This window comes from Panthera onca, chromosome B3 (genome assembly GCF_046562875.1).
Source record: "Panthera onca isolate mPanOnc1 chromosome B3, mPanOnc1 haplotype 2, whole genome shotgun sequence".
Lineage (NCBI taxonomy): Eukaryota > Metazoa > Chordata > Mammalia > Carnivora > Felidae > Panthera > Panthera onca.
In genome coordinates, this window is record NC_138344.1 from 118,765,686 (window position 1) to 118,791,658 (window position 25,973).

A 25,973-nucleotide genomic window follows, 5' to 3' on the forward strand; every position below is an offset into this window, starting at 1 on the left:
ACATAATGCCAACACCTGAAAACTCAAGAAGTAGCAAATAAACTTGTTCTTTAAAAAAAATATAGTAAATACCAAAAGGACTGAAAACAGCATCTCTGGGACTGAGAAAGGGAGGGGGGCAGGCCGGCAGGGGGGCAGGTAGGGTCGGGGAGGGGCTTCAGGGAATTGCTAATTTTCATAATAAACCCTGTAGAATTTTTCAACTTAAATAATAATCTTCGGGGCGCCTGGGTGGCTCAGTCGGTTAAGGGTCCTACTTCGGCTCGCCATTCCTGAGTTCGAGCCCCACATCAGGCTCAGCGCTGACAGCTCAGAGCCTGGAGTCTGCTTCAGATTCTGTGTCTCCCTCTCTCTCTCTGCCCTTCCCCTGCTCATGCTCTGGCTCTCTCTCTCTCAAAAATAAATAAACATTAAAAACTTTAAAAAAGCAATAATAATCTTTGAAAAGAGACAGAACAGGTTTATAATAGTATTCAAGTATTCCTTTACAATAGTAATTATTACTTGCCCCAGTCTTTTAAAAAACTATGGTACAAAACACGTAATTTAAATCTATCATTTTGTCCATTTTTAAGCATACAGTTCGTTAGCGTTAAGTCTGTTCACAATGTTGTGCAACTGATCTCCAGAACTTTTTCATCTTGCGCAACCGAAACTCCCTACCCATTCGAGGACGACTCCCCATTTCCCTCTCCCTGCAGCCCTTGGCAAACAAATTCTACTCTCTGTCTCTGTGAATTTGACCTCACTAGGTGCCTCGTAAAAGTGGTATCCTACAGTGTTTGTCTTTTTTGTGACTGGCTGATCGCACTTAGCACAAGGTCCTCAGGTTTCATTCCTGTTGTAGCACGTGTCACAACATCCAGGAGGCTTTTGTAGGAGCCTGAGTGGGAGCCAATGGGGGCTTGGACTGGGGCTTGGCAACACAGATGGGGAGAAGTAGACAAATCAGGGAGGTTTGGGGGAGGGGGTGAGACCGGGTGAAGCAGTGCTCCTGTTTTCAGCCTTGACCTTCAGAGGGGGCAGTGGACAGGTCAGTGGCACTCTGACTTGTGGGCTCCTTTGGAGGATGTGGGTGGAGGCGAGCCAGGGGCTGAGTTAGGAGCAAAGGAAGTTGAGAAAGAACCTCTTCTTTTGGGGAGACCAGAAGGCACAAAGGGCGAGCGGCCACTCTGGCATCTTCGCCCCTTTGGTTATGTCTTCCTACAGAGTACGGACCTCACTTCCGTACTTCCGGGCATCCCAGACCAAAGGCAGGAGGAGGTGTGTGAGAGTCCTGTCCTCTGTCCCTATTCACATACCACCAGACTGGACACCCCGGGGGTCTCCTCTGTTGCCTCGGGTCTGTTTTATCTCCCCACCCCCCCCACCCCCACTCCTATCTCCTCCAAGAAGTTGTGGGTTCTCCCCTCTGAGAGAGAAATTGCAGCGGAGAGAGTCCTGACCCGGACCCCCTCCAGCTGTGTGGCATCTGCTGGGAGCAGGCCCCGCAGCACATCTAGGGATGCTGGGATCAGACGCGAGCCCACCCTTGGAGGAGCAAACAGCACATCGATGTGGCGATTTGAATGGATGCAATGGTGGCTCATGAAAGGGGCCGTTAGCTCCTATTTGGTTTGTGGGTGAGGGTGTGTCTGTGGGAGGGAGTTGTCAAAAAAAAAAAAGGGCTACAGAGAAGGTGGGATTTTCTGGACCGGCGTCTGGGAGGATTTTTATCAGTTTGGAGGAAAAGGTCAGGGGGTCGAGGCCGATAAGGGAATTACAGGCAGAGGGAACACAAGAAACAGGTCCCGGTCTTCAGCTTGCTACCAGCTGGGATCTGCTGAGAGGTCCACAAGGTCGAGGTATACCAGGACTTTGGCATTAATCTCTCTGGCTGGGTAGGGGTGGGGGCGGGGTGGGTGGGTGAGGAACTTACCGCAGGGAAGCCGTTTAGGGTGGTGATAACTAAACGCATTTCCCGCTTTTGGACACTTACTAGGACACTTACTTGGACACTTACTAGGTGTCCAAGGCCGTTGTGGGAGCCATACGAGTATTCATGTGTGTAAGAGTCCCAGCAGCCTTAGGCACTATTCGCCTTGAGGGCTCCCAATTTTCCAAATGGGAGGACACCCATGGTTGCACAGAAAAGCAAAGTAGGATTTGAACTGGGCAGTCTGGCTCCAGATCAACCACCGTCGTCATCTGCTGTTTCCCAGGGCTGGAGGGGATTAGGAAGGAAACCCGTCCAGGAGTCGGCCTCAGGAGTTGGGATGTGGAAGAAGGGGAGGGGCTGGGGGTTGACGAGGGTGAGGGTGGAGACACAAGTCTCCCAGAGGTCCTGGTACCATTCACTGAGCTGTGGAACCAGGACAAAAGAGGGCTTTCCTGGCCTCAGTTCCTCTGTATGTAAAATGGGGACAGAAACACTATGGCAGCGAGCATTGAGGGTGCTCTGTCAACATAGCCTGCCCATTGCCGCTTCATCTGGGTCCTGCCCACCGTTACACACATGTCTGCTGTCCCCTCTGTCCCCTTCCTGGCCGCCTCTCTGGCACCCTGTGCACTGGGAATTTCTTTCTTGTTTCCTCATGGAGCTAGAAGTGGCTTTGAAGCCTGGCTCTTTAGAGGAAGAGAGGTTCAAGGGATGTAGGTTGGAAATGCAGATGGGTGGCAGGAGCACCTTTTATTTTGGTTCAGAACATCTGAGTGTCTCCGTGGGGTGCTCCCCACCCCTGAGAGTGTGGCCTCCCCTTGTTGCAGAGAGGATGTGAAAGCACGGGGTGGGGGTGGGGTGGGGTGTCTGCTGTGAGCCTGGGGCAGGCAGGGCTGGATAAGACTGTCATCTTCCCGCCCTACCCCTGCCATTCCACCAAAATAGAAGGACCGAGGTGTCAGCCCCAGGGAGGGAAGCCTTTGAAGCAGGAAACAGCCTGGGAGGGAAGACTGAAGGAAGCAAGTGTGTTAATATTCACAGGGCAGCAGCGGTCATCCCTGGGTTTTCTGTGTTTCCACGGCAAGCAGACAATCACCGGCCTCGCTCAGCGATCTCAGGGCCTGGGAGGCAAGGCCTGGGCTCGGCTTACAAATTGCTGGGTGACTGGGCAACTCACCTCCCTCTCTAGGCCTCAGTTGTCTCATTGGTAGCCTGAGGGACTGTGACTAGGTCCTTTCCTGTTGTGACATTTGTATCCTTGACAACTTGGTGGCCCATCCCTGCCTCAGCATACCCCCTCCTATCACCTGGGTGGCCCGGAGACTCTGGAAAGCAGCAGGGACATAAGTGTTAATGCTGAGGGGTGGTGGGTTTGCCTAGAGCCCCCTCCCTGGGAGGTGGGCAGGGGCAAGAGGGGCGCAGGGGCACATTCAGAGACATTTAACAGTCAGGGCAGCCCAGGCATGGACCAATGCATTTGGGAGAGGGGGCTGCTGTGTCAGCTGTTAACCCTTTATTCCTGGGGAGCCAGCTGCGGGGTCCTGGGGGAGGGCTCAGGGAGTCAGAAAAGGGAACCATGTGGGGGGCTTGGGGCAGGGCATATGTATCAACCGGCATGGAAACGGTTCAGCATTTTGGCCACCATGTGACTGCACGAGAGACCTGCTCTCTGTCAGCCCTGTGTGTGGAGGGAGGGACGGGAAAGGCTGCTGGGGCCCAGGAGCGGCTTTCTGGCCATTTCCGCCGTCAGAAAAATTCCTTTCACTCAGAGTGGGTGGCAGGTCACTGTTTCCACTTGGCCCAGCCTCCCAAGGCCCGTGGTCACAAGGAAGGGAGGCTTCCTCTCCTCCGCGCCACCCCCCACCCCTCCCCGCTCTTCCCACACAGCACTGTGGCTCCACAGCCAGGCAGCACTGGGTGCTCTGTGGCTGCCTCCCTCAGCCCTCTTCCCTCCCCCTGTGGCCCCCATCCTCACTCATACCCCCCCATCCCCCAGACAGGGACCTTTCCCCTTGGTTCTGCCTGTCTGGCAGAGGAGAAAGTTGAGGTGGAGTTGCAGGGTGGGGGCGGCAGGAGCAGGTGCAGCTGAAGGGCAGCTGGTGGGGAGGGAGACCCCTGATTCTTGGTGCAGGGCCCCTTCTCTGCCTGCTGCCCCGACTTCCCCTTGCGGCAATTTCACTTTCTATTTTAAACAGTTTGGGTTGGCTGCTTCCCTGCCTTCCTGCTGGGTGTTTATAGTGAGGAAAGTAATTGGTAATATTTGCACAGATGTGCTAGCGCGGCAGCTCATCGCGGGCACCTTTACCCAGGGGACCCTCCCTGCCCCCAGCCTCTCTCTGCCAGCCTGAGGAGCCAGCCTGCAGGGGGTAACGGCAACAGCAAGCTCCCCCCCTCTCCCAGGAGCCTCAGGCGCTGAGGCTCAGGCCGAGAAAGCGCCCTAGGCGCACCCAGAGGCAGGCCTCAGCTTGACCTGGGAGGAGTTCCTGCCCCTGCTGCAGGGACTGATCAGAAGGAGCCCAGGCTCCACAGGATGTGCCCTTTCTAAGGGACTGTGTGGGAGGGGAGCCCCTGGGGGCTCCGTTTCTGATTCCATTTTCTCCTGCAGAGTCTGAATTTGCTTCTGGGGTAAGGGAGGGGTTAAAAAGGAGGGGGAGCAGGTGATCATAAGATATCATCTGGCTTCTTCTCCCCTGTCTCAAGGCCTGAAGGCAGCATTCTGGGGGGCTAGGAAGGAGGTGGGGATCATCTGGGCTGTGAGACAGGGGCCTGGACTGCCCGTGTGTGCTGCCCACTGCCCATTCTGGGGCCTGGCCAGGCTGGCGACGGGGTGAGACTGCACAGCGGGCAGGGCCAGATGAGACTCCTTGGCCACCACGTCTCCTTTACCCCTTACCTGTGTGTGTGCACCTGTGAGTGTGGGCCTGCATATTTGTGCACGTGTGGGCTGTACCTGTGTGTGTGTGTGTGCATGGCTGAACGCCTGTGCCTATCTGTATGTGTGTGCACGTGCATGTGCCTGCGTGTGCTACATGTATGTACCACACACATGCATACATGTGCTTTGGTTTGTGTCCCCCCCATAAGCCGACCCAGACACAAGGATTCAATTGCACGTAGACGGCCGCAGATAGCAAAGCAGGGGAGTGAGGAAGAAGGTGGGGGGAGGAAGGCGGCCAGTGAGGGCCGTGGTCTCCAGCGAAATGCTGCCGTGGGCAAGTGTAGGACATGGCTTGGGTTCTCCCAGCCAGAGGGCAGAGAGTTGGGATTATCTGTCCACCAGCTCCCATCGTCACTGATTGAAGCCTCCTGACAGGGCTGTTGGCTCTCTGGCACTTTGGCCCTTCCTTGGCCTGGAGCCGCAGAGTTCTCAGGGAGCAGCCTTCAATGTGTGGAGGTAAATGCTGAGTGGCGCTAGGTGACACCTCTGGGTCTGTTGCTGTGTGGTGGGTGTGGCCGGTGTGGCAGGGGCCGCTGCTGGGGTGGGGGGAGCTGCAGGAAGGACAGGCTTGGTCCTCTAGCCATTGCAGGTGCGTGGCAAACAGCCTCAGGCCAAGCCGCCGTGGGGGGCTGCCCCAGCTGGAGAAAGCCTCCTCACCCTAGGCCTCTCTCCTTTTCTGGATGGCCCACACCCAATGACTGTTTGCTGCGGGGGGGCGGGGGGGGGTGGGGTATAAAGGCCTGGCCCTTTGTCCCAACTTGGGTCAACTCTGAAGGGTATCCTGGCTCCAGACCCCGCTGCGTTCAGGCCTGCCTCACAGTCTCACCTCCCCCTGCCCAGATCTGCCTCCTCCTCCCTTCCTCAAATGATATCCCAAGAGCAGCCCCTAATATACATCTGGTGCTAATCTCTGTCTCCGGGGCATCCGGCCCACACAGCATGTGTGTGTGCAAGAGAGTATAGCTGTGTCTTGCCGGGAGGACATATAGGTGTGGGTGCGCCTGTCCCACCTCCCCCAGGGCCCTCCACGCAAGGTGATCTAGACGCCAGGCTGGTCCCTTTGCTGGCCTAGGCAGGCTCCTGGGGGCCTCGGGCGGGGGCGATAGCTATAGGCAGCTCAGTGGAGCCTCAATCACCTGCAAGCTCTTGAGCCTAGAAGGGATTTTTCTTCAGGCACGGACCTTGTCTTGTCCTGCTTGGAGTCAAGGGCACGCCATCACCCTACATCCAGGCTACCCTGAGCAGAGCAGTGGTGGGGTGGGTGGGTACTCTGGCCACCCCTCCTCCTGAGACCTTCTTGAGAAGACTGCTGGGGGCCCAGGGCAGCACACATGCAGCTGGAGGTCAGTCTTGGAGGACGGTGGGCTGCAGGCAAAGATGGAGGCAGGTAAGGACACGAAGAGGCCCAGAGGGCACCAGTGTTACAGAAATGTTTATTACAAGGATAAATATATACAATAGGGGGATATTAAAACCACTGATCCTGGGCCTGTGGGACTTCAGGGGATGCGGGGAGTGGAGGGTGAGGAAATGCCTGGTTGGGGAGGGTGATGGGACAAGGTGGGTCAGTGGTCGATCCACAGCCCTGGGCTCTGGATGCAGCTTGGGAATGACCAAGTCCCCAGATCCTGCACAGTTGGGTCCTTTGCTTGAGCCTGGACAGGCCTGCCCTCCCAATATACTGCCCCCCCAGCTGCCCGGCTGCCTCTAAAATTCTGGATGTTCCCTAGTGGCTGGAGGTGTTGAGAACAGCCCTGGTTAGGGACGTCAGTGAAGATGGCTGACCCCCTGCATTCAGAGGTGGGAAAACATCACTGGTCTTTGAGAGACATGTTGCCTAACCTTCTTCTCCGAGGTGGTGGGGTCCTCAAAAATGGCTGTAGTTTGGCTCCAGCCCAGATGCTCTAGGCATAATCCAAATAGTTTGGGAGACTCCTGCCATGTCCCTGTTCATGAATACTAAGGGTTATGGGGAAACAAATCTAGATAAATTCTCCTCATCCCTCTAGACCTTGCTCAAGGAACACCTCCTCCAGGAACCCTTCTGAACACTGCTGAGCTGCCCAGCAGCCATGCCAGTCCTCTATCCTGCCCCTTGTTTACACTCATGACTCCCCAGGGTCTCTCCTTGCTGCTTTCCCACAGGGCTGGATCTAGGGCCCTGTGCTCAGTGACTGGTGCACTAAGGACACTCTCTGGGATGGTATTAGCTCAAGACCTCCCACGAGGAGCCCAGAAAAGGGTGATGGAGGTGAGGACCTGGGGTGGAGCAGGGAGGCCTAAGTAGTCTGGCAATATTGCAGGACCTCTGTCATTACATCTGTCTTTTGTTCCTACGCAAGGAAGCTCTAAGACCCTGCCTTGGGTGCAGAGCTTACGTGCCTGAGACTCTTCTTCTCTATCTAGACTCTGTGGTGTCTTACAAGCCCGCAGGAGAGAGCCGGAAAGAGCAAGGGGTCCCTGTGTCTCTATGTATTTCGCTCCGGGTTGGCTGGGGGTCTTGGCCTCATGGGGCCAGAGAGTGGAGTTGGGGAAGCTCAGGTTGTCCCCAGTGTGGAGACTCCGATTAGCCAAAAGAACTGGGTCAGGTCCCCTACCCCCAGGTGTCCTTTTATCTCCCAGTAACCTCCTGCTTTTTCTCTGTGGAGAGGCTGGCAGAGTTGGGGAGTGGGCTTCTGGCAGGGCAGGCAACCCTTTGTCGCGGGGGTGGGGGGCAGGGGGCAGAATAGGCTGAGCTCCCAGCCGGCCTCAAGCCAGAGGTAGGTCCTGCCTAGATGGCTTGATGGGCAGCCCTATTCTCTCTTGCTTCCTGACATAGCCTGGACTAGAGGGTGGTGTCCCAGACTCTGCTCTGGGGCTGGGGGCTGTGGACAAGAAGAAGTGACAGTGGAGCCCTGCAGGCTGCAGCCTGGGAGGCCTCCCCACAACAAGCCAGGATTGTGGGTTGTCTTCAGGGGCCGGGGCTCTCCAGAGAGTCTGCAACCCCAAGCCTTACTGCCTCCTCAGGCGGAGCAGGGGAGCCAGGATGCCAGGCCCTGCTGGCTACTAGCCATGGCTATTCTGGGACATGTAAGCTGCCAGAGCCACCACCACGGCCACATAGAGACCGGCGCCCACGGCGATGGAGAGTGTGGCCAAGAAGAGGGCCCTGCGGGAGGTGGTGCTGGCCAGGCGGAAGTCTCCCTTGGAGATGGCCTTGCTGGTCTAGGGAGAGAGAGGTGCTGGTGAAAGGGCGTGTCCCCACGGTTGGGAACCCAGCCCCAGCCTGCGGGGCTCTGACCCGGTCCTGCGCATGGAGGGTCAAGCCCTCCAGTGGAGGGAGGGAGCAGGAGCAGATGCCCTGGGCCCCTCGTGCTCTTACCCCCTGGGAGAAGTAGAAGGCAGCGATGCCCAGGGGCCAGAAACAGCAGAGCATGGAGAAGATAGTAAGGCCCAGGTGATCCCTGGGCGGCAGCGCCACGAAGTTGTCTTCACTTTCACTGTCTGTCGACGTCACATCACTCTGCAAAACACGGGTGGGCTTTTGCCACCGGGCCCAGGATCACCAGTGGCAACGATGTGGGGCCACAGGTAGTGTCATCTGCTGTGGGTGGGAGTGTAGGTTGGGCTCGGCCCGCTCTACCCAAAGCCTGAACTGTGGCCCACTGATTCCCTCCTTTGGAATTAGCACAAGCATACAAAGAAAGAATACGAGTATCAGCGTGCAGGCTTGTGTATCATCGGACAGTCATTGGGAAAGAAGAGAAAGTCTCAACGCCCAGTGACCAGGAGATTGGGTTAATAAGTGAAGGAAGAACATACAATGGGATACCAGGAAACCCTTAAAAATCACCTCGTAGACAAATATTAAATTACGTGCAGCTATACTGAGATATGGTGCTTGGAGGGGAAAATCTGGTTATAAAACTATGTGCAGCAAGATCTTTTTAGGGGGGAGTAGGGTGGGAGAAAAAGATTGAACAAAAAAAGACTAGAACATCATCGACTAAAATAATAATGTTCTCTTCCAGCGGTTTTCTGTATTTTTAAATTACTTATGTAATTAAGAAAACAAGAATGATAAATGCTATTACAAAATTAAGCCATTGGAGCACCTGGGTAGCTTAGTTGGTTGTGTCTGACTTTAGCTCAGGTCAACATCTTGCAGTTTGTGAGTTTGGGCCCCACGCTGGGCTCTGCACTGACAGTGTGGAGCCTGCTTGGGGTTCGTTCTCTCTCTCTTTTTCCCTCTCTCTGTGTCTCTCTCTCTCTCCCCCCTCTGCCCCACCCCCACTCACGCTGTCTCTCTCTCAAAATAAATAAATAAATGTGAAAAAATTAAGTCATCAACCCAAGTTTGTGTTTCTCAAAGTATGGACAGAATCTGTGCCAGAAATACCTTTCCTTTGGTAACATAGATTCCTGGGCCCCAAGCCAGGCCCACTGAATGTCAACACCTAGAGGCTGGCCTGGGAATCTGCATTTGAAACACAGGCACTCACCTCCTCCTCCTCCTCCTGGTCATTCTCCTGGCCCTGCTGCTCCTCTTGAACCCCGTAGGACACAGTCTGGATGGTGACATCCTCTTCTACTTGGCCAGGTTCTGTGGACCGCAGCGTAGGCCCCGCCTGGGGCTCCCTGTTCTCTGTGAAGCTGGTCTCACAGCTGTTTGCCCTGGCTTCCTTGACCTTGTCCCTCCCCAGGAGGCAGGTGGGCCTGTACCAGGCCTCCACGGCCAGCTGCAGGGATCCTGGGTCCAGGAGCTGATGGGTGCGAGCAGAGCCAGCACCACCCAGGAGGTAGGAGTAGAGCTTCTCCTGGCATGACCAGCTGGGCGAAGCCTCGGGGTAGGGGTAAGGGCCATGGAGGGGGGCGGGGCTCCGAGGCAGCAAAGGGTTCTGCAGTTCACTCAGACTCTCCATGGTTCTGGGGGCAGCTCCAGGGAGGGGAGCCTGGGCCAGCTGAGCTGTCCTCAGAGAGCCTGATGGGCGAGCAAGACAGATAGATGCTGAGTCCAGGGCGCTGGATGCAGGACGGGAAATGTTTAAGAACTCAGGCCCTCGGACCCTGCCTTTACCACTGTACAGCTGTGGGACCTTGAGATGGCCACTGAGCTTCTCAGAGTTTCCTTTTCGTAGTCTACAAATTGGGTGTAGCCACAGTACTCACCTCATAGAGTTGGTTCATTCATTTATCCTGTCCACACTTATCGGTTGAGCATCAGCTCCCCACCAGGCACTGTACAGATACTGGGGACACGAAGGTGAGAAAGGCAGGGAGCAGAGAGAGGGAGGAGGATGCACTGTCTTCACGGAGCTCACGATGGTGGAGAAGACACCTGCCCTGAAGGGGAAGGACAGCAAGGGGCGTAAGAACGTGCAAGGCACGGAGCGGACACAAAGGTACAGGGAAGGCTTGGGAGCTGAGATAGAAGGAAGAGGACCAGTTGGCAAGGCAAGGGGAGGGGAACACATTTCATGCAGAGGCCTCGATAAGGGATGTTCGCTCTGAGAGCCTGGGAGAAGGCTGGTGCCTCTCAGGGTAGAGAGGGAGGGGTGAGATGGGGTGTGTGGCCAGACCACGCAGCCCTGTTTAGGTCTAAGGGGGCTTCAGGGGTCTTGGCAGGAGCGATAGGATAGTGTTTGGGTCCAGAAGCTTCCCATGGCTGTGTGGGGAGAGTGTCTTGGAGAGGGCTGAGCTCATTGTGACACCGATAGGAGGCTTTGCCATGGCTTCAGGTAAGCTGAGGACAGCTGGGACTCAATGGTGAGGAGATGCAGAGAAGGGGAGGGGCCTTGGGAGATAATGGCAGGACTTGGTGGCCGGTGGGATACTGGGCTGAGAAAGATTTGTTGTAGGGTTGGATGGGACCACGCTTAGCTCAGAGCTCAGCATAGACCACGTGCTAATTGCTGTCGATTCTTCACAGAGGAGGATGCTTCTCTCCAGTTATGGTCTTAAGGGGACGCTCCTTAGACTAATCTCCCCTCTAAGGTTAGTTGTGGCTTTGGGAAGTCCTGTGGGATCTAAGGCAGGGCCTCTGGAGCACTAAAGTCTGGACTTGCACATCCCAGCTTGAAGTGTAGACACACTCATGGGCTAGAGTGTAGATGCCCACCTGGGAAGGACACACAGTAGGTGCTCAGGGTTGATTGAAGGAGGGAAAGGCAGCCTATAAATGTGTTTACAGCAAAGCCTACATACATGCCAGGGTGTGGCATGTAGAAGTGGGGTATGGAGAAAGGGGGCAGGCCCCCCCAGGGACCCTACTCTCTCCTTCCCAGCCCCATCATGATGCTGAAGGGTGAGAGGGTCATGTCTTGCCCTGGATTTATAATCTGAAGATCGGAGAGTCAGTCTTGGCCTTGATACTTTGGGCAAATAATCATGCCCTTCTGGGTTTCTTTATCTGTAAAGTGCCGATGATAATTCCTCCCCAACCCACAAGGTTGTTCTGAGGATCCAAAGAGATGGCTGATGCTCCATTGTATAAGTGGGAGGGGCTTCTGTGCTACCCAAGGTCATTTCTGGCCTGATGGTAAAGGGACAAGTGTGGAGAGGGAATTTTGCCCCCAGGGATAGGTTTGTCTAGGCCCCTTCTCCACTCCCACCTCCCATCAAGAATTCACAGCCAGAGGGGCACCTGGGTGGCTCGGTCGGTTGGGTGTCCGACTTTGGCTCAGGTCATGTATGATCTCACGGTCCATGAGTTCAAGCCCCGTGTCGGGCTCTGTGCTGTCAGTTCAGAGCCTGGAGCCTGCTTCGGATTCTGTGTCTCCCTCTCTCTCTGCCCCTTGCCCACTCACGCTCTGTCTCTCTCTATCAAAAATGAATAAACGTTAAAAAAATAAAAATAAAAAAGAATTCACAGCCAGAGCCTGGCCATTTCTCTTTCTTCCCCCAGGGAAGTGGTTCGATTCTAGAAAGTTGGTTTTGGGGAAACCTGAAGACAGAGCATGGCCCCAGGAATAATGGGGAATGGGACAGAGTGAGGGGCAGGGGAGGCCCAGGCAAGACCAGGGGGAGGCATTGAGGGTGGGTCCATGGGGGGCCAGGGTCCCTTGGCTGGCCTGCTATGAGGCAGGAGTGAGTGCTGTTGCCTGTCTGGAGGCAAAGGAGCAAGAGAAGGCTATCCTGGCCATGTCTCAGAGGCTCTGAGCCCGGAGAAGTGTGACCTCTGGGGCTGGGGCTCCCAGAATGTCTAACAGAATCCTGGAAGGACCCAAAGAATGGCATGTGGCCCGAGTGCCCAACTCTTCACCCAGGGAGGGCACGGATGGTGCTGGGCTGCCCTACACCTGGGGGCTCTGTTGGCACATTAAGCAGTTACAAGTTCCATTTGGGCTGTCACCCAGCTGTGGAAGGAGTTTCTCCGCATGCAGAGATGGGACAGCAGTTCTTGGGAGGGGCGGAGCTCATAAATGCCAGGGCCTCAGTACTTCTCCCTCTTCTTTCCTCTCTATGGATCAAAATGCAGGGAGCCCCTGGGACTATAATATGTGGATAGGTTCCTTCCAAGCTTGCTGGACTAGGCTTGTGCCTGGGCTCCTCTGGGCAGATTCCCAGCGGGACTGGTCTCTTCTGACCCCTGAGGGCAGTTTTTGAGTCCTTGTCGGAGCCTCCCCCACACCAGCAGATGTGACGTGCAGATGTACAATTGAAGGGCACGGGAGCATAAGGCTCATGGGTTTGGGAGTCAGGTACACTGGGATTCCATTCTGATTCGCCCCCATTAGCTTCTTGACCTGGCACCTCGGTTTCCCTATCTGCAATAAGAGGGGCTGGATTAAATGATCGCTGATCTGATGGTGGCACTAGCTCTCCATGAGCCCATAGCCTCAAGGAGCCCTGCAGAAGTCCGCTCCCCCACTCCCTGTCCTCTGCAAGACTCAGGGATAGATGCGCATGCTCAGAATCCAGTGACGTACCACCTTCCCTATCATGGCGCCTCGAGCACATTGAAGGAAGCAAAGGGAAGGCAAGGCATCTCCTTGTCAGATGCACAGTGGAGCCGTAGCACCATCCTGTGGCTTCCCAGCTCCCCCTGGGCCGCCACAGCCCTGGTCCTGCCCTCCATCTTCCCCACCCTATGGGATTCTAGGACATGGCTCCCAAAGGTCCCCGGCCTCTCCTCTAGCTGGTCTTAATTAACGCCCCCTCTGCTTACAGCCTCAAGGGTCCCTGTTGTCATCTGCATAGGCAGAGGTATGTGGGCGCCTTTTGGCAGGGTGTGGTGGGGAGGACCGGCCCCAGGGCCCTCACAGCAGACTAATGCATCAAAGTCACCCTGCCCTATGTCCTGAAGGAGGCATAGGAGGCCTTGGCAATCACCTGTCCGATCCCCCCCCCCCAGAAGAAAAGGAAGGATCCTTGTGGCCAAGAATCAGGCCCCAGAGCTCTGGAGACTGTAGGGGCACTGGCAGGGCACGTGTCCAGGACAGGAAGGGGCAGCTGGGTCTCAGCTCATTCCCCTGTTCTTGCCAGCCATCCTCTCTTGGTCAAAGTGCACCCAGCTGAGCTACTGAAACCCAAGCCACGAAACCTTTCCTGGATTACACTCTCCTCCACCACCCTGATTGTGCCTCTGGGCAGGGGCTTCTCGGCTTCATGTACAAAGATGTATGATCCTGGGTTTGCACAACAGGGACAAACTGAAAGCCACCTGAATGTCCAACAATCGGGCACAAGTTAAATAAATTGTGGTACGACAATCCAGTGGTACAAGGCCTTCGAACAGGTTTACAAAGAGGAATGACATGAGAAAATGCTCATTGCAGATTCAGTGAGAGGGAAGAAAAGAAAATGGTATGTGCCTGCAATCTTAACTCTGCCAAAACGTCAACAGTGATTATCGCCAGGGGTGGGAGCACAGGTGCTTTTCATTTGCCTTTTTACACCATTTTTTTTTCTGTTTCCCATATTTACTTTTTACATTGAGCATGTACTTCTTTTAAATCAGAAAAAAAATTAGGTGCGCAGATTTCTTCCGGGCCGAATTATCTAAAAGTGGTTTTAAGCCTTGCCAGGTTTGGGGGTTCCTCCTGGGTGTAAAGGCTGAGCACAGTGTCAAAGCCTGCCCTGACACAGACAGACAGACAGACACACACACACAAACACACACACACACCCCCTCCGCCTCCATAAAGCAACCAGGTTATGGGCTACAGCACCTACTCACAGTCCAGCCAAGGGTCACAGTTCTTTAGCAGGTCATGTTCACCCCCGAAACCTGCTCGGGCCACACGGGAGTCCGCTAAACTGATCCTGGGGACCCAGCACTGAGCCCTGGCCAGAAGGAGGAGGTGGCAGGTCTCCAGGCCCAGGCTTCTCTATCCTTAGCCTTGCCTGACATTTTGGCCTGTTGCTGAGGGCTACCTCTCCCTGTTCTTTGGAGTTAAGGACCAGTATTCAAAGGATAATTTTCATCTCCACTTCTGCCTGGGGCTCATGTGGGCTGTGTGTGCCTGCTGTACAGACAGTACTGTATGTCTGCTTACTTGCTGGTGAGCATGCCTCTGCGTGTGTGTGACATGTGCACATGTCCCCTTCCAGAGGGAAGACGTGAGATGTCTGCAATTTTTTTTTTTAATGATTTTTAATGTTTTTTTTTTGAGAGAGAGAGAGCGAGAGAGACAGATCATGAGCAAGGAAGGGGCAGAGAGAGAGAGAGAGGGAGACACAGCATCTGAAGCGGGCTCCAGGCTCTGAGCTGTCAGCACAGAGTCCGACATGACACTCGAACTCATGGACTGTGAGATCATGACCTGAGCTGAAGTTGGACGCTTAACTGACTGAGCCACCCAGGCGCCCCGAGATGTCTGCAATTCTGAAGCTAAGGAGATTGCTGCAGATTGTACAGTTGGGTCTGGGCCCCAGAAAAGGAGAGGGAGGGGAGGACCTGGGAGGCCACAGCCCCTGGTTTGTTTCCTTTGGAGCTGAGAACTGAGCTGGGCCCTAATGTTTTCCACTTCCTGATTTAGAGACGGAGAGCACAATGCCACCTCCAGACTGGGGACAGGACACCATACGGGAATCCACTGGGATCCAATTACAGCCTCCACTAGAGTCTGATTGTTCTGGAGTCCAATTACATGATGTAACATCAGTTTGCTTATCTATAAAATGTGTGGAAGGGTACAAGGGGTTCATTTTTAATAGCTCAGCTCAATACGACCCTGAGATTCTATTGGGAGAGGAAGAACAATCACTTAACATTTATTGAGCTTTTCATCACGTGCCAGGAACCGAACTGCTCTAAAAGCTCATCTGACCCTATCATTTCTAGTGGGAGAGTCACAGCTGGACAGGGGCTTCCTCTTCTAGGAAAGAAGTGGCAGACTAACCTATGTCACACCCAATTGCCAAGAACAGTTAGAAAAACTAGGGAAAGATACGAAGGCATCAAAGAATCACCAAGGGAGCAAGAACTTGAGGGGTCAAGTTGCCAAGATCCTAGAGGAAAAAGAAACACGGGGAGGTGAGTGTGACCCTTGGTGCCACTTTTCCCCTCCAGCGGTATCAGAGGCCGAGGCGGGGAGGGGATGGGAGTTCAGGGCCTGTTAAGGAGGGGCCCCAGGAAACACCCCTGGTTTTCAACTGGGACTTCTTATGGGGTAACCCCAAGGAGCAGGAGCAAACCAAAAACAGAGCAGCCTTTACAGGCACAGAAACCAGGCTTTGAATCTGCTTCCGCCTAACTGGATTAAGGTGATCTACATGCAGCCTCTGAAGCAGAATTTGCCCAGGGCAGCCGTTCCCGTCATTGGTGTGCACTAACATCACCTGTACAACTTAGCCCAGGCTGCTGGGCTCCACCCTCACCGTTTATGATTCCGAAATAGGCCTGGGAGAATTTGCATCTCTAACAAGTTCCCAGGTGGTGTCGATGCTGCTGGTCCAGGGATCACACTTTAAGAACCGCTGCTCTAATAGTCACTATAAGAATAGTAGGGGCGCCTGGGTGGGGATAAGCGCCCGACTCTTGGTTTCGGCTCAGGGCATGATCTCATGGTTCGTGAGTTCGAGCCCCGCATCAGGCTCTGCGCTGATAGCACAGGGCCCGCTTGGGATTCTCTCTCTCTCAAGATAAATAAATACACAAAAAAATAACAGCTATGATTTACTGCAGCCCCACATGAGCTAGGTGTTTCCTATGCTTCATCTCAAAACCATACAACCACCAGTGGGGCTGGTTGTGATTATTTCCCATTTTTCAGACAAACTGAGGCTCAGGTCAAGTAACTTGTCCAAGATTAAACAGTGATGGAGACTGGAATTGAACCCAAGTGTCATTGAATCCAAAGCCTGGGCTCTCAACTGCGCCTTTCAGAGCCTACTTGTGTGCCGAGGGTCGTGATAAATAGTGTGGGTGTGACAGTGTCGAAGACTTGGTCTCCAATAGGTTAAAACCAAGGGCCTCAGTGAAGGGAATGGGAAATGGGAACTTCATGAAAAGATTAGGAGATGGGGGGTGACTTAGCAGCCCAGGGGTGGCTCCCTAGATAGCCTTAAGGTCTGGGTTCATATAGATACAGACTCATTGTGAGGACGTTCAGCTGTTGGCCGCGATCTCTCAGCACAGCAAGAGTGATTGCTTCTAAACGGAAAGATAAAAGCAAGATCTTCTTGGCAAGGCAGAGGATTAAATATAAATGATTAAAATCCAGGGAAAAGGTGAAATCTTGACGATTGGGTGCTAGATCATCCCCTTGTCAGCTAATGTGTAAACCATACTGCAAACTGTGAAGTGCTGTGGCTACGGTGGTTGTTTGCAGATGGCTTGAGGCTGGATTTGATGATCTCTGGTCTAGAGTCTTGGCTGCAGCTTGCTGCATCTGACAGTAGAGAGAGAAAGCCAGGGGTCTGGGTGGGGAGGAGGGCGAGGCCAGCGGAATCAGAATAGAGGGAAAATGAGAACTTGGCTTTCTTTGCTTCAGTTTGCCTCTTCAGGGAGCTAACACAATTGATTATCCTTTTTTCCCTGTTTTCAGCTGCTCCTCACTCCTGATCCTTCCTAATGGCACTTAAACATATTGTAGTCTCTCTCGCTTAAAAAAGAAATCAATTGTGATGATTGCAAAACCCAGCTGTAAATACTTTGATACTCCTCCCTTCGAGAGGAGGGATACAGACCCCCTCTCTAATCTGAGTGGGCTTGTGACTGCTTCAACCACAGAGCACAGCAAAGGTGATGCTGTGTGATTTCAGAGGCCAGGTTATAAAAGGTCGTGCATCCTTTACCTTGCTCACTGAAAGACTCACTCCCCCAACCCTGAGCCACCCTGTCTGTAGCTGGACTACTCTGAGGTTGCCCTGCTAGAAGGTCATGTGTGTAGAAGCTCTGGTGGATGGAACCTGCTGAGCCAAGCCTTCCAATCTTGCCAAGATGTTAGACATGTGAGCGAAGCCATCTTGGACGCTTCAAACCAGCCCATCTGTCAGCCAAATACCACTGCGTGACCTCTGTCCCTGCCATGTGGAGTGGAGTAATCACACAGCTCAACCCTGCGTGGATTTCTGACCCTCAAGGTCATGAGGTAGAGTAAAATGTCTTTAGTTGTAGCCACTAAGTTTTGGGGGTGCTTAGGCAGTGACAGATAACTGGAATGCCTTTCCTCAGTGCCGTTTCCCTCCGACAGCCCCTGGCCTCTCTCTCTTTCACTTCACAGTCGCGTTTCTTAGGAGCATTGTCTCTACTCACATCAGAATCCTTCAGCTCTCAGCTCACAAGTCCCTTCCTCAGGGAGATGTCCCTACATCCTCAGTCTAGATTTAGGCTCCTTGTTTATCTGCTCTCCAGGCTCCAATTCCTCCTCTCAAAGAGCTTAGCACAGTCTTTTTCTATATGTGTGATTTGTTGATTAGCGTCTTTCTCTCTCACCAGATTGTGAACTTCAAGAGGGTGGGGACTGTATCTTCCTCATCCGTGCAGCACCTTGCCTGGCGTATACTAGGCACTCAGTAAACAGTTGATCTCATGAATAAATGAGTGAATCAGTGAATGAGTGAGCTAGGTGTGCTAAGGCTCCCCCATAAGAAAGGACTTTCTAGGATCTGGGGTGGGTGGAGCATATCTGCATAATTTCTTGAGCAGTTAATTCAGACCAGTTCTTGGGATGCAAGAATAAACAAGAAATGGTACCGGCTTTGAGGGGGAATACAACCAGCAAATACGAAATTTCAATACAATGGAGTGAGTTGTGCTAAATACGACCAAGTGCTAGAGATACACTGATAAGGGACTCCTACCCTGGGATGGGAGAGGAGGCAATGGCAGAAATTAAGAAGAGGCTTTGAAAGCATGTGACATATGAATTGAATCTTTTTTTTTTTTTTTTTAGTTTATTTATTTTTTGAGAGAGAGAGAAAGAAAGTGAGCGAGCAGGGGAGGGGCAGAGAGAGGGAGATAGAGAATCCCAAGCAGGCTCTGCACCGTCCGCACAGAGCTCGATGCGGGGCTCAAACCCACGAACCGTGAGATCATGACCTGAACCAAAATCAAGAGACAGACGCTTAACAGACTAAGCCCCCCAGGTACCCCTGAGTTGAATCTTCAAGGAAGAATCTGAGTCATCCAGGTGAGACAATGAGAGAAGGGCATTTCCAGCTGAGGAAACAGCACAAAAGCGTGAGGTAGTGGAAAGGAGGGGAAGCCAGGGAGGTTTGGTGTTGGTGGAATAAGACAGGAGAGGTGGGAAGGCCTTGAATTCCATGCAGAAAAGCTCTCTTCTGTGGGCAGTGGGGAGCCAGTGAAAGTGGTAGCAAGAAAGTGACATGGTCATACCCAGTTTTAGAGCGCTCTGGCTGGCTGCAGTGGATACAAAGCACGGGAGGTGAATGAGAATGGCGGCTAAGAGTCCCATGAAGAGATGAGTACAAAAATGCAGGTAGGAGAGGATGGGGACCTAACCCTGATCTGTGGCAAAATGGATGGAAATGAAGAGTCATAACCAAGAAGGAGTCAGGAGGCTGAATGAACGGAACTTTGTGGCTAACTAGAAGTGAGGGAGAGGGAGGAGCCTAGAATGACTCCCAGCCTTCTGGTTTTGTCAATTAAGTAGAAGGTGAGGCCACCAACTGAGACAGAAAATCCAGGGGAAAGATCGCTGGTTCAAGAAGGCAGCCTGAGGGGTGCCTGGGTGGCTTAGTCGGTTAAGCGTCTGACTTCAGCTCAGGTTGTGATCTCATGGCTGGTGAATTTGAGCCCCACATCCAGCTCTGTGCTAACAGCTTGGAGCCTGCTTTGGATTCTGTCTGTCTCTCTCTCTCTGCCTCTCCTCTGCTCAAGCTCTGTCTCTGTCTCAAAAATAAATAGACATTAAAATTTTTTAAAAAAAGAAGGCAGCCTGAGCACTAGTGATGACCTCTTCTCCTTCAGATTCTATTAAAGTGATAAAGCATATATTTCTAAAAGAATGAAATCATAACAAAATTGGAAAACAATAAAAAATGGTATCAGTGGAACAGAAACACTGAGGAATTTCTGGAAGATAAAGAGCAAATGAAATTCTTTGGTGAGGAGATCAGTGTTGAGAAACCTGCAGCCCCAAACAGAATAAGAAGTAAGAATAAGTCTCATTCAAGGGGGACGTCTGTTAGGGAAACAAACTTACCCAACTTCAGAGGAAATCCGTACCAGTTGCCTATGCTAGTCAATACCTTCCTTTATTCGTAAGTCTGAGTGGACACCAAAGGATAATGAAGAACAACTCTATGAAAATAAAAGAGAAGGATTAAATACACAAATGGAACAATTGACCCAGTAGGATTGAAATCATTCAACTTATAGAAGAGATCTCTAAATTTTTTTCAATTCATATCCCCTGGGAGAAAAAAAAAGAGGACATTGTATCCATAAAATGAGAGCAGCCTGCTATGAAAAAAGAGCAAAGAACATGAAAGTGTTTTGGAAAATGAAAATAACTGTCTAAATTTTCAAAAAATTTAATAAAGTGGGGTGTTTGGCTGGCTCAGTCAGAAAAGCATGTGACTCTTGATATTGGGGTTGTGAGTTCGACCCCCATGTTAGGTGTAGAGATTACTTAAACAAATACAACTTTAAAAAATTTAATGGAGAGACTGGATAACAGAATGGACACAGTTAAAGATTAACTTTTTAATGTGAAAGAATAAGTTAATGAAATATCCCAAGACATAGAGCAAAAAGACAAGAAGATAGAACATATGAAAGAAAGGTAAGAGACATGGAGGAGAGTCCCAGAGGTTCAACATCCATCTAGTAGAAATTTCAGAAAGACACAGCAGAGACTGAATGGGAATGACAATGAAAGGAACAGAAACAGGAAGTGGTTCCTGAGCTGAAAAAACAAAAAAGAATATTTATATTAAAAAGGCCCACCAAGTACCAATCCAGTAAAATGAAACACACACACACACACACACACACACACACACACACACACACTAACACAACAAGGAAGAGCAGGATAGGAAGGAGAAGTGGATGAGTTGGGTCTTGGGATGCTAGGGCAGAAAATCCACCTGACAGTTAGATGTATGCAGTTGAATCCCTGGGTCATGGTCAGGGCTAGAGAGAGACTTGAGAATTATCAATGGAGCTATGAAGAAGAGCAGGGCAGAGGAGAGGAGAGGGTGAAGGAGGGAACCCAGGAAAGAGAGATAGGATGGCTGGAACACATCTCAGTTCCCAGGGGAGGCTTCCTAGGTACTTCCAGAGACATCGGTCTACCTTATTTTCTATCTGCTGCCAACCTGGGCTCCCCCTCAGAGCATAATTCATTGGCTTGGGGATGGATTTGTGGCTGACAAAGGTGAAAATTACCGGGAGGATTGGGACAGTGGCACCACTACTCAAATTAGTCCATTTTCAAGCAGGAATCAGATCTTTATTCTTGCTGAAACAACCTGTCTCCTCACTGAAGCAGCTTGTTCCCAACCACTTAGAAGCAAATAGTACATCTAATGGCAGAAGATAACACACCTAACAGAGAGGAGAGGTAGAGCGTCAGGTCCTCACTCCCTGCTTGGTTTGCTTGAGGGAAGGGGGTGGTGGGTGCTGGTGGCAGCTGCAGGAAGGAGGGAGAAGAGAGAATAAAGGAGGAGCAAAGAGAAGAGAGAAACTGAATACAAAGAGGGATGAGATTAGTCTTTATTGTCCCCCCACCTTGCAGCAGGGGGGACCTTGTTCCAGCAGGATGCCCACCAAGCCCCTGAGAAGAAAAGGGGGTTAGAAAATGGCAAAGGTTTAAAGAAATGGGATGCTTCTTCTACTTTCTCCCTGGAGTGGTGTACTTTGGGACTGGAAGTCCCTCTAGGATTCATGGATGAATTGGCCTTTGAACTTGACGATAATTAATAATGTGCAGATGTCTCTAGATATTTTATTCTCTGCTTCTGTCATATGTGTGCCGCCCAGCAGAAGGGACCTGCATGGGTATATTTCAATGTTTCAATCTCTCTCTCTCTCTTTTCTTTCTTTCTTTCTATCTTTCTTTCTTTCTTTCTTTCTCTCTCACACACACACATACACACTTCATTTCTTTTTTTTTTTTTTTAATTTTTTTTTTCAACGTTTTTTATTTTATTTTTGGGACAGAGAGAGACAGAGCATGAACTGGGGAGGGGCAGAGAGAGAGGGAGACACAGAATCGGAAACAGGCTCCAGGCTCCGAGCCATCAGCCCAGAGCCTGACGCGGGGCTCGAACTCACGGACCGCGAGATCGTGACCTGGCTGAAGTCGGACGCTTAACCGACTGCGCCACCCAGGCGCCCCCACACTTCATTTCTTAATGACCATGTTACATTTATCTATTCCTCTTCTTTAGATTCTCCCCACCCCGGCCTGACCCCAGATAACAAGGATCACCTAATCTCTTCTTCCTTTTGAGGTGTTGCAGAAGAGGTCAAGTAGGACCCCCAGCAGGAAGTTGGCAGGTGGGGAACACAAGGAGTAGCCAGTGGGTAGTTCTCCCTGGTTGAGAGAGGAGCCAGATGTGTCTACCTTGGTGACCAGAGATGCCCTGCACTCTGACAACTCTGGGGGTGGGGTATCCACCCAAACAGCTGCAGACGGTGGGGGTGGTGGTGGTGAGTTGTTCTAGCCCCAGCAGGAGGCCAGCACCCCCACAGACTAGTCTTGTAGATAATAAAGCCCCTCTCTATGCTTGCTGTGCTGCGTGGTTGCCATTACTTTGTCATGAGGGTTAGTGACTGTCCGTTAATTCTGGAGAGCTGATTTTTGCCAGTGCTGCACCAACATCTGGGAGTCAGAAAGTGCTGACATGGGGTGGGGGGTGGTGGTTGATCCCCCACCCTGGTGGGGCGCTTAAAGGGTAAGTCAGGGGGGTCACTGGCATGGCTTACTCAGCTCTAAAGAAGTGCCAATTAGGGGCGCCTGGGTGGCGCAGTCGGTTAAGCGTCCGACTTCAGCCAGGTCACGATCTCGCGGTCCGTGAGTTCGAGCCCCGCGTCAGGCTCTGGGCTGATGGCTCGGAGCCTGGAGCCTGTTTCCGATTCTGTGTCTCCCTCTCTCTCTGCCCCTCCCTCGTTCATGCTCTGTCTCTCTCTGTCCCAAAAATAAATAAAAAAAAAAAAAAAAAAAAAAAAAACGTTAAAGAAGTGCCAATTAGCTGAGGTTTTTCTGGATATTGGCTGGGCCTGCCACAGTTGAGGAAAATTATTGTCAGAGGAGCTTATTTTGTTTTTATATAAAAAAAGCTCTCCCCAGGGATGGATCTCTCCCGACTGTCCCCTCTTCCAGTCTTCTTAGGAGAGGGGATCCAGCCAGGCAAGGTCCCTAGGAGGACATGGCTAAGAACTGGGTTCCTGGCTCTTGGCTACTCACAAGGAATGTTGTGAGGGGGGTGCTTTCCTAGAATCTTGTCCTGGAGGCAGGGGCCCTCCCAGCTCTGCAACTCTGTACACACTCATGGCATTCCCAGGAAAATAAAGAAGAGAGGGGGAGCTTAAGGAAACATCAGAAACATAAATGGCTTTTTCAGGTTCTTATTGCTCCCTTCCACTCCATTCATAAAATCCATTTCTTTGCTGAAAGGATATTAACTTAGTCTTAAAACCAGGTTAATGAAGCTGGTATGCTGTGTTCAAGAACTGAGGGATTTGTGGTCTCAAGATGGCCATCAGAGAGCCTCCCAGAACATCAGGAATGTTAGAACTTATCTAGTCCAACCCTCTTTTATAGAAAAGAAAAATGAAGCCTACAGAGGGAAAAGAACTTGCTTGAGTCAGTGGCAGATCTGGGACCAAACATGGGGCTCCCAGACGTCCAATCAAATGCTTTTATTCTGAGATATTTTAACACTCCATTCTCTTATTTTACACCCAATTACCGAGTCCTTACTATCTTCCAGGTGCTATGGGGGAGGGGAAGTGTGCAGGGAGGCAAAGAGATGAAAACAACACAATCCTTGCCTTCAAGGAGCTGTTTCCTTAGATCTGTGATTCTTGGGGGAAAAAAACAACGAAAACTGTGAGTCAGACTCTCACCCTATATTATCTTCTATAGGTGATGATGAAAGAGAAGGGGGGAGGGAACCCTTTTGGCTCCTCAAGATTTATAAGTTGGGTTTCACGGACCCCAGGGAGGCCAAAGACAAAGGAAACCATGGCCAGGCTGGGAGAAAGGGGGTAGGGGTAACAACGATCAGATTACTTCCAGCCAGACTGGCTAGTGGATGGAAACGGTGACAGCAACTCATCCTGGTATGATGACCCACAGATGACAAGCCTTCAATCAGGCACATTGTTTCACTGAGTCCAAGGCAGTTCCCTGAGGTGGGCACAACAGCTACCTTATCCCCACTTTAGGGATGAAGAAACTGAGGTTCAGAGAGTTCAGGTAACTGGCCTCAAGCTGATAAATGCCAGCGCTCAGCCAAGAACTCCTAGTCTAGTGCTCTTTCTCTCGGTGGTGGTGGAGAATTTGTGCTGGGTTGAAATGATAGGGACAAAGCAGTGGTCAGCCACAGTGATAGGCCAATCTTCCTCTACGCAGTTTTATTTTGATCACTACATTCTGCCACTCAGAGAACTCTGCTCTGAAGAATTGGAAGCACTTTGCAGGCCTGAATGAGCTCATTCGGCACACTCTTGCCAGAAAGAGGGCAGACTCCAAATGGAGGCTCTGTCTAGGGTGACCAGCATTTGGGCACATAACAGAAAACAAGGCTCAGGTATCTCCACTCTCTGCCCTTATGCACCAAGCAGTATGAGGCAAAACCAGCCTTCTTCCATTAGAGTCAAGGGGGCCACAGGACAAAATGAAGGTATATTCTGGTACCTCCTTCCTTCCCTGGAGAAATGGGTTAATCAGTCCTAAGGGGCCTGGCCCATCCTCGGCCCAAGGGCCGTCACCGGGCAAAGAAATCTTGAAGCGTGGGGTGAGGGGAAGACCACAGCCACTCCAGTCACCCTGATGAGCAGGCTTGGGGAGGAGAGGGATGTTTAGTGAAGCTGGCTCAGATTTCCCTCATGAGCAAAACCATGGTGGGCACCGGGGTACAGGAGTCCGGGATACTCTCCTTACCGTTCTTTGTGGGCAGGGTGTCTAAGAGCTGTCTCAGGTTGGGGTTAAGGCCTGGTGGTGTGGGGTCAGAGTGTCCAGGTGACTACCTGGGCCCCAGTCCCACAGGCTCCTCCCAGCATCCCCAGTCTGTAGGGTGAGGGGTAGGGATAGACTTGGCAGTGATCTCTTGCGGAGCGCAAGGTGCAGTCAGCAGGGAGGAAGATCCCCCATCCCTGAGAGGGGTCCCACTGCACTCCCCAGCTCGATCGGGCCTCGGTGTCTCGCTCTGGGTTCCCGCTGTGCCCCCAGACGGCCCCTTACCTGTCCCGCCGAGGACGGTCCCGCCTCCTCCGCGGGGCTCGGGGGCCCAGCATGGGCCGGTGAACGACGGCGCCCCCGCCTTGCGGCCGCGGTGGAGCTCCCAGGAGGGCGCCTCTGCTCCCGGCCCCGGGTCCCTGCCGCCGCCGCCGCCGCCGCCGCAGCCGCCGCCGCCGCCGCCGCTTCAGCACCGCGGACAGCTCCCGCCCGCCGCCCGGCGCCGCCGCCCGCCCCGCCCGGCGCGGTCCCGGGAGCCCCGCATCCTGGTCCGGCCCCGCCGCCGCCACGCAGCCCTTAGCCCGGCCCGAGGCGGCTCCGCGCCGACTTGGGAGAGCAGAGAGGAGGATTCCCCTCCTCCCTGCCTCCCGCCGCCGCTGCCGCCGCCGCCGCCGCCTCTTTCTCCCCTCCGTCTCCCTTCCACGCTCGGGAATCAGCCCACCAGGCACTCCGGACCCAGCTCCGGGGCGGGGCGGGGCGGGGCGGGAAGTCAGGGGAGCCCAAAGGAGACGGCGGAGCGAGGGGCGCACAGCTGGAAAGGTCTCTCTGATTCCTGGAGCCGAGCTCCCTTTCTCAGTCCTTCTCCTTACCCTACTTCCCCATTCCCCCAGGAGCGATGGGCGGCCCTCGGGTTTCTTGAAGTATTTTGGAGGTCCTAGGTTCCCAAGCTCTGAGTTTTAATATTAACCTAAAGAGAAGAAAAGCAAGCAAGCAGAAAGCATTTATTGAGCGCCTACTATATACCAGACACCATGCCAGGTTTTTATGTTTGTAACCAATATAATCTCATTTAATTTTCTTAACAACTCTATGAGGCAATGTAATCCTCCCCTCCCCCTGCCCTTCCCCCTCCATTTTACACAGGAAGACGTTGTGCTCAGAGATTAAATCTCTTGATTGGGAGACAACAGTGCTATGCTGGCAAGGGCACAGGCTTTAAAGACCATGGGCCTAAGGTTTGGTCTTAGTGTCTCATTAACTGTATAACCTTGAGCGAGTTAACCTCTCAAAGACTTGGGTTTCTCATCTGCAAAATGGGGGAGCTGTATCCACTTCATAGGGGTCATATGAGGACAAAGTGAGATGACAGATGTGACATATTGGTCTCAAATAGGCCCTCAGTGGGTACACATTCTCCTCAGTTCTCCCAGAGGGAGATCTGAGATCTGAGCCCAGGGCTTCGTTCTGCTTTGTCTCCCCTACTGTGCTGCTCTTTATCTGTCCCCCTGCATCCTGCCTCCTGGTTTCCTTTCCTTTTTTTTTTTTTTTTTTAAATCATGGGGGATACCCTCATCTTCAGGATTACACGTAGATGGGG

General features: G+C 52.5%; 1 protein-coding gene across 2 annotated transcripts; it reads right to left on the reverse strand.

Moving 5' to 3' along the window:
• Nucleotides 1–6,275: 6,275 nt before the first annotated feature.
• Nucleotides 6,276–25,471, reverse strand: SYNDIG1L (synapse differentiation inducing 1 like). Of its 2 annotated transcripts, XM_060620267.3 has the most exons (6): nucleotides 24,662–25,471; nucleotides 19,448–19,545; nucleotides 10,005–10,178; nucleotides 9,338–9,816; nucleotides 8,218–8,358; nucleotides 6,276–8,060 (listed from the first exon to the last, which is right to left on the reverse strand). In XM_060620267.3, the coding sequence occupies exons 4-6, from the start codon at nucleotides 9,755–9,757 to the stop codon at nucleotides 7,902–7,904; spliced, it is 720 nt and encodes a 239-aa protein (XP_060476250.2). In that variant the 5' UTR covers nucleotides 9,758–9,816; nucleotides 10,005–10,178; nucleotides 19,448–19,545; nucleotides 24,662–25,471; the 3' UTR covers nucleotides 6,276–7,901. The 2 variants fall into 2 exon arrangements, with proteins under 2 accessions (XP_060476250.2, XP_060476252.2); XM_060620269.3 differs by lacking the exon at nucleotides 19,448–19,545.
• Between the last annotated feature and the right edge of the window lie 502 nt (nucleotides 25,472–25,973).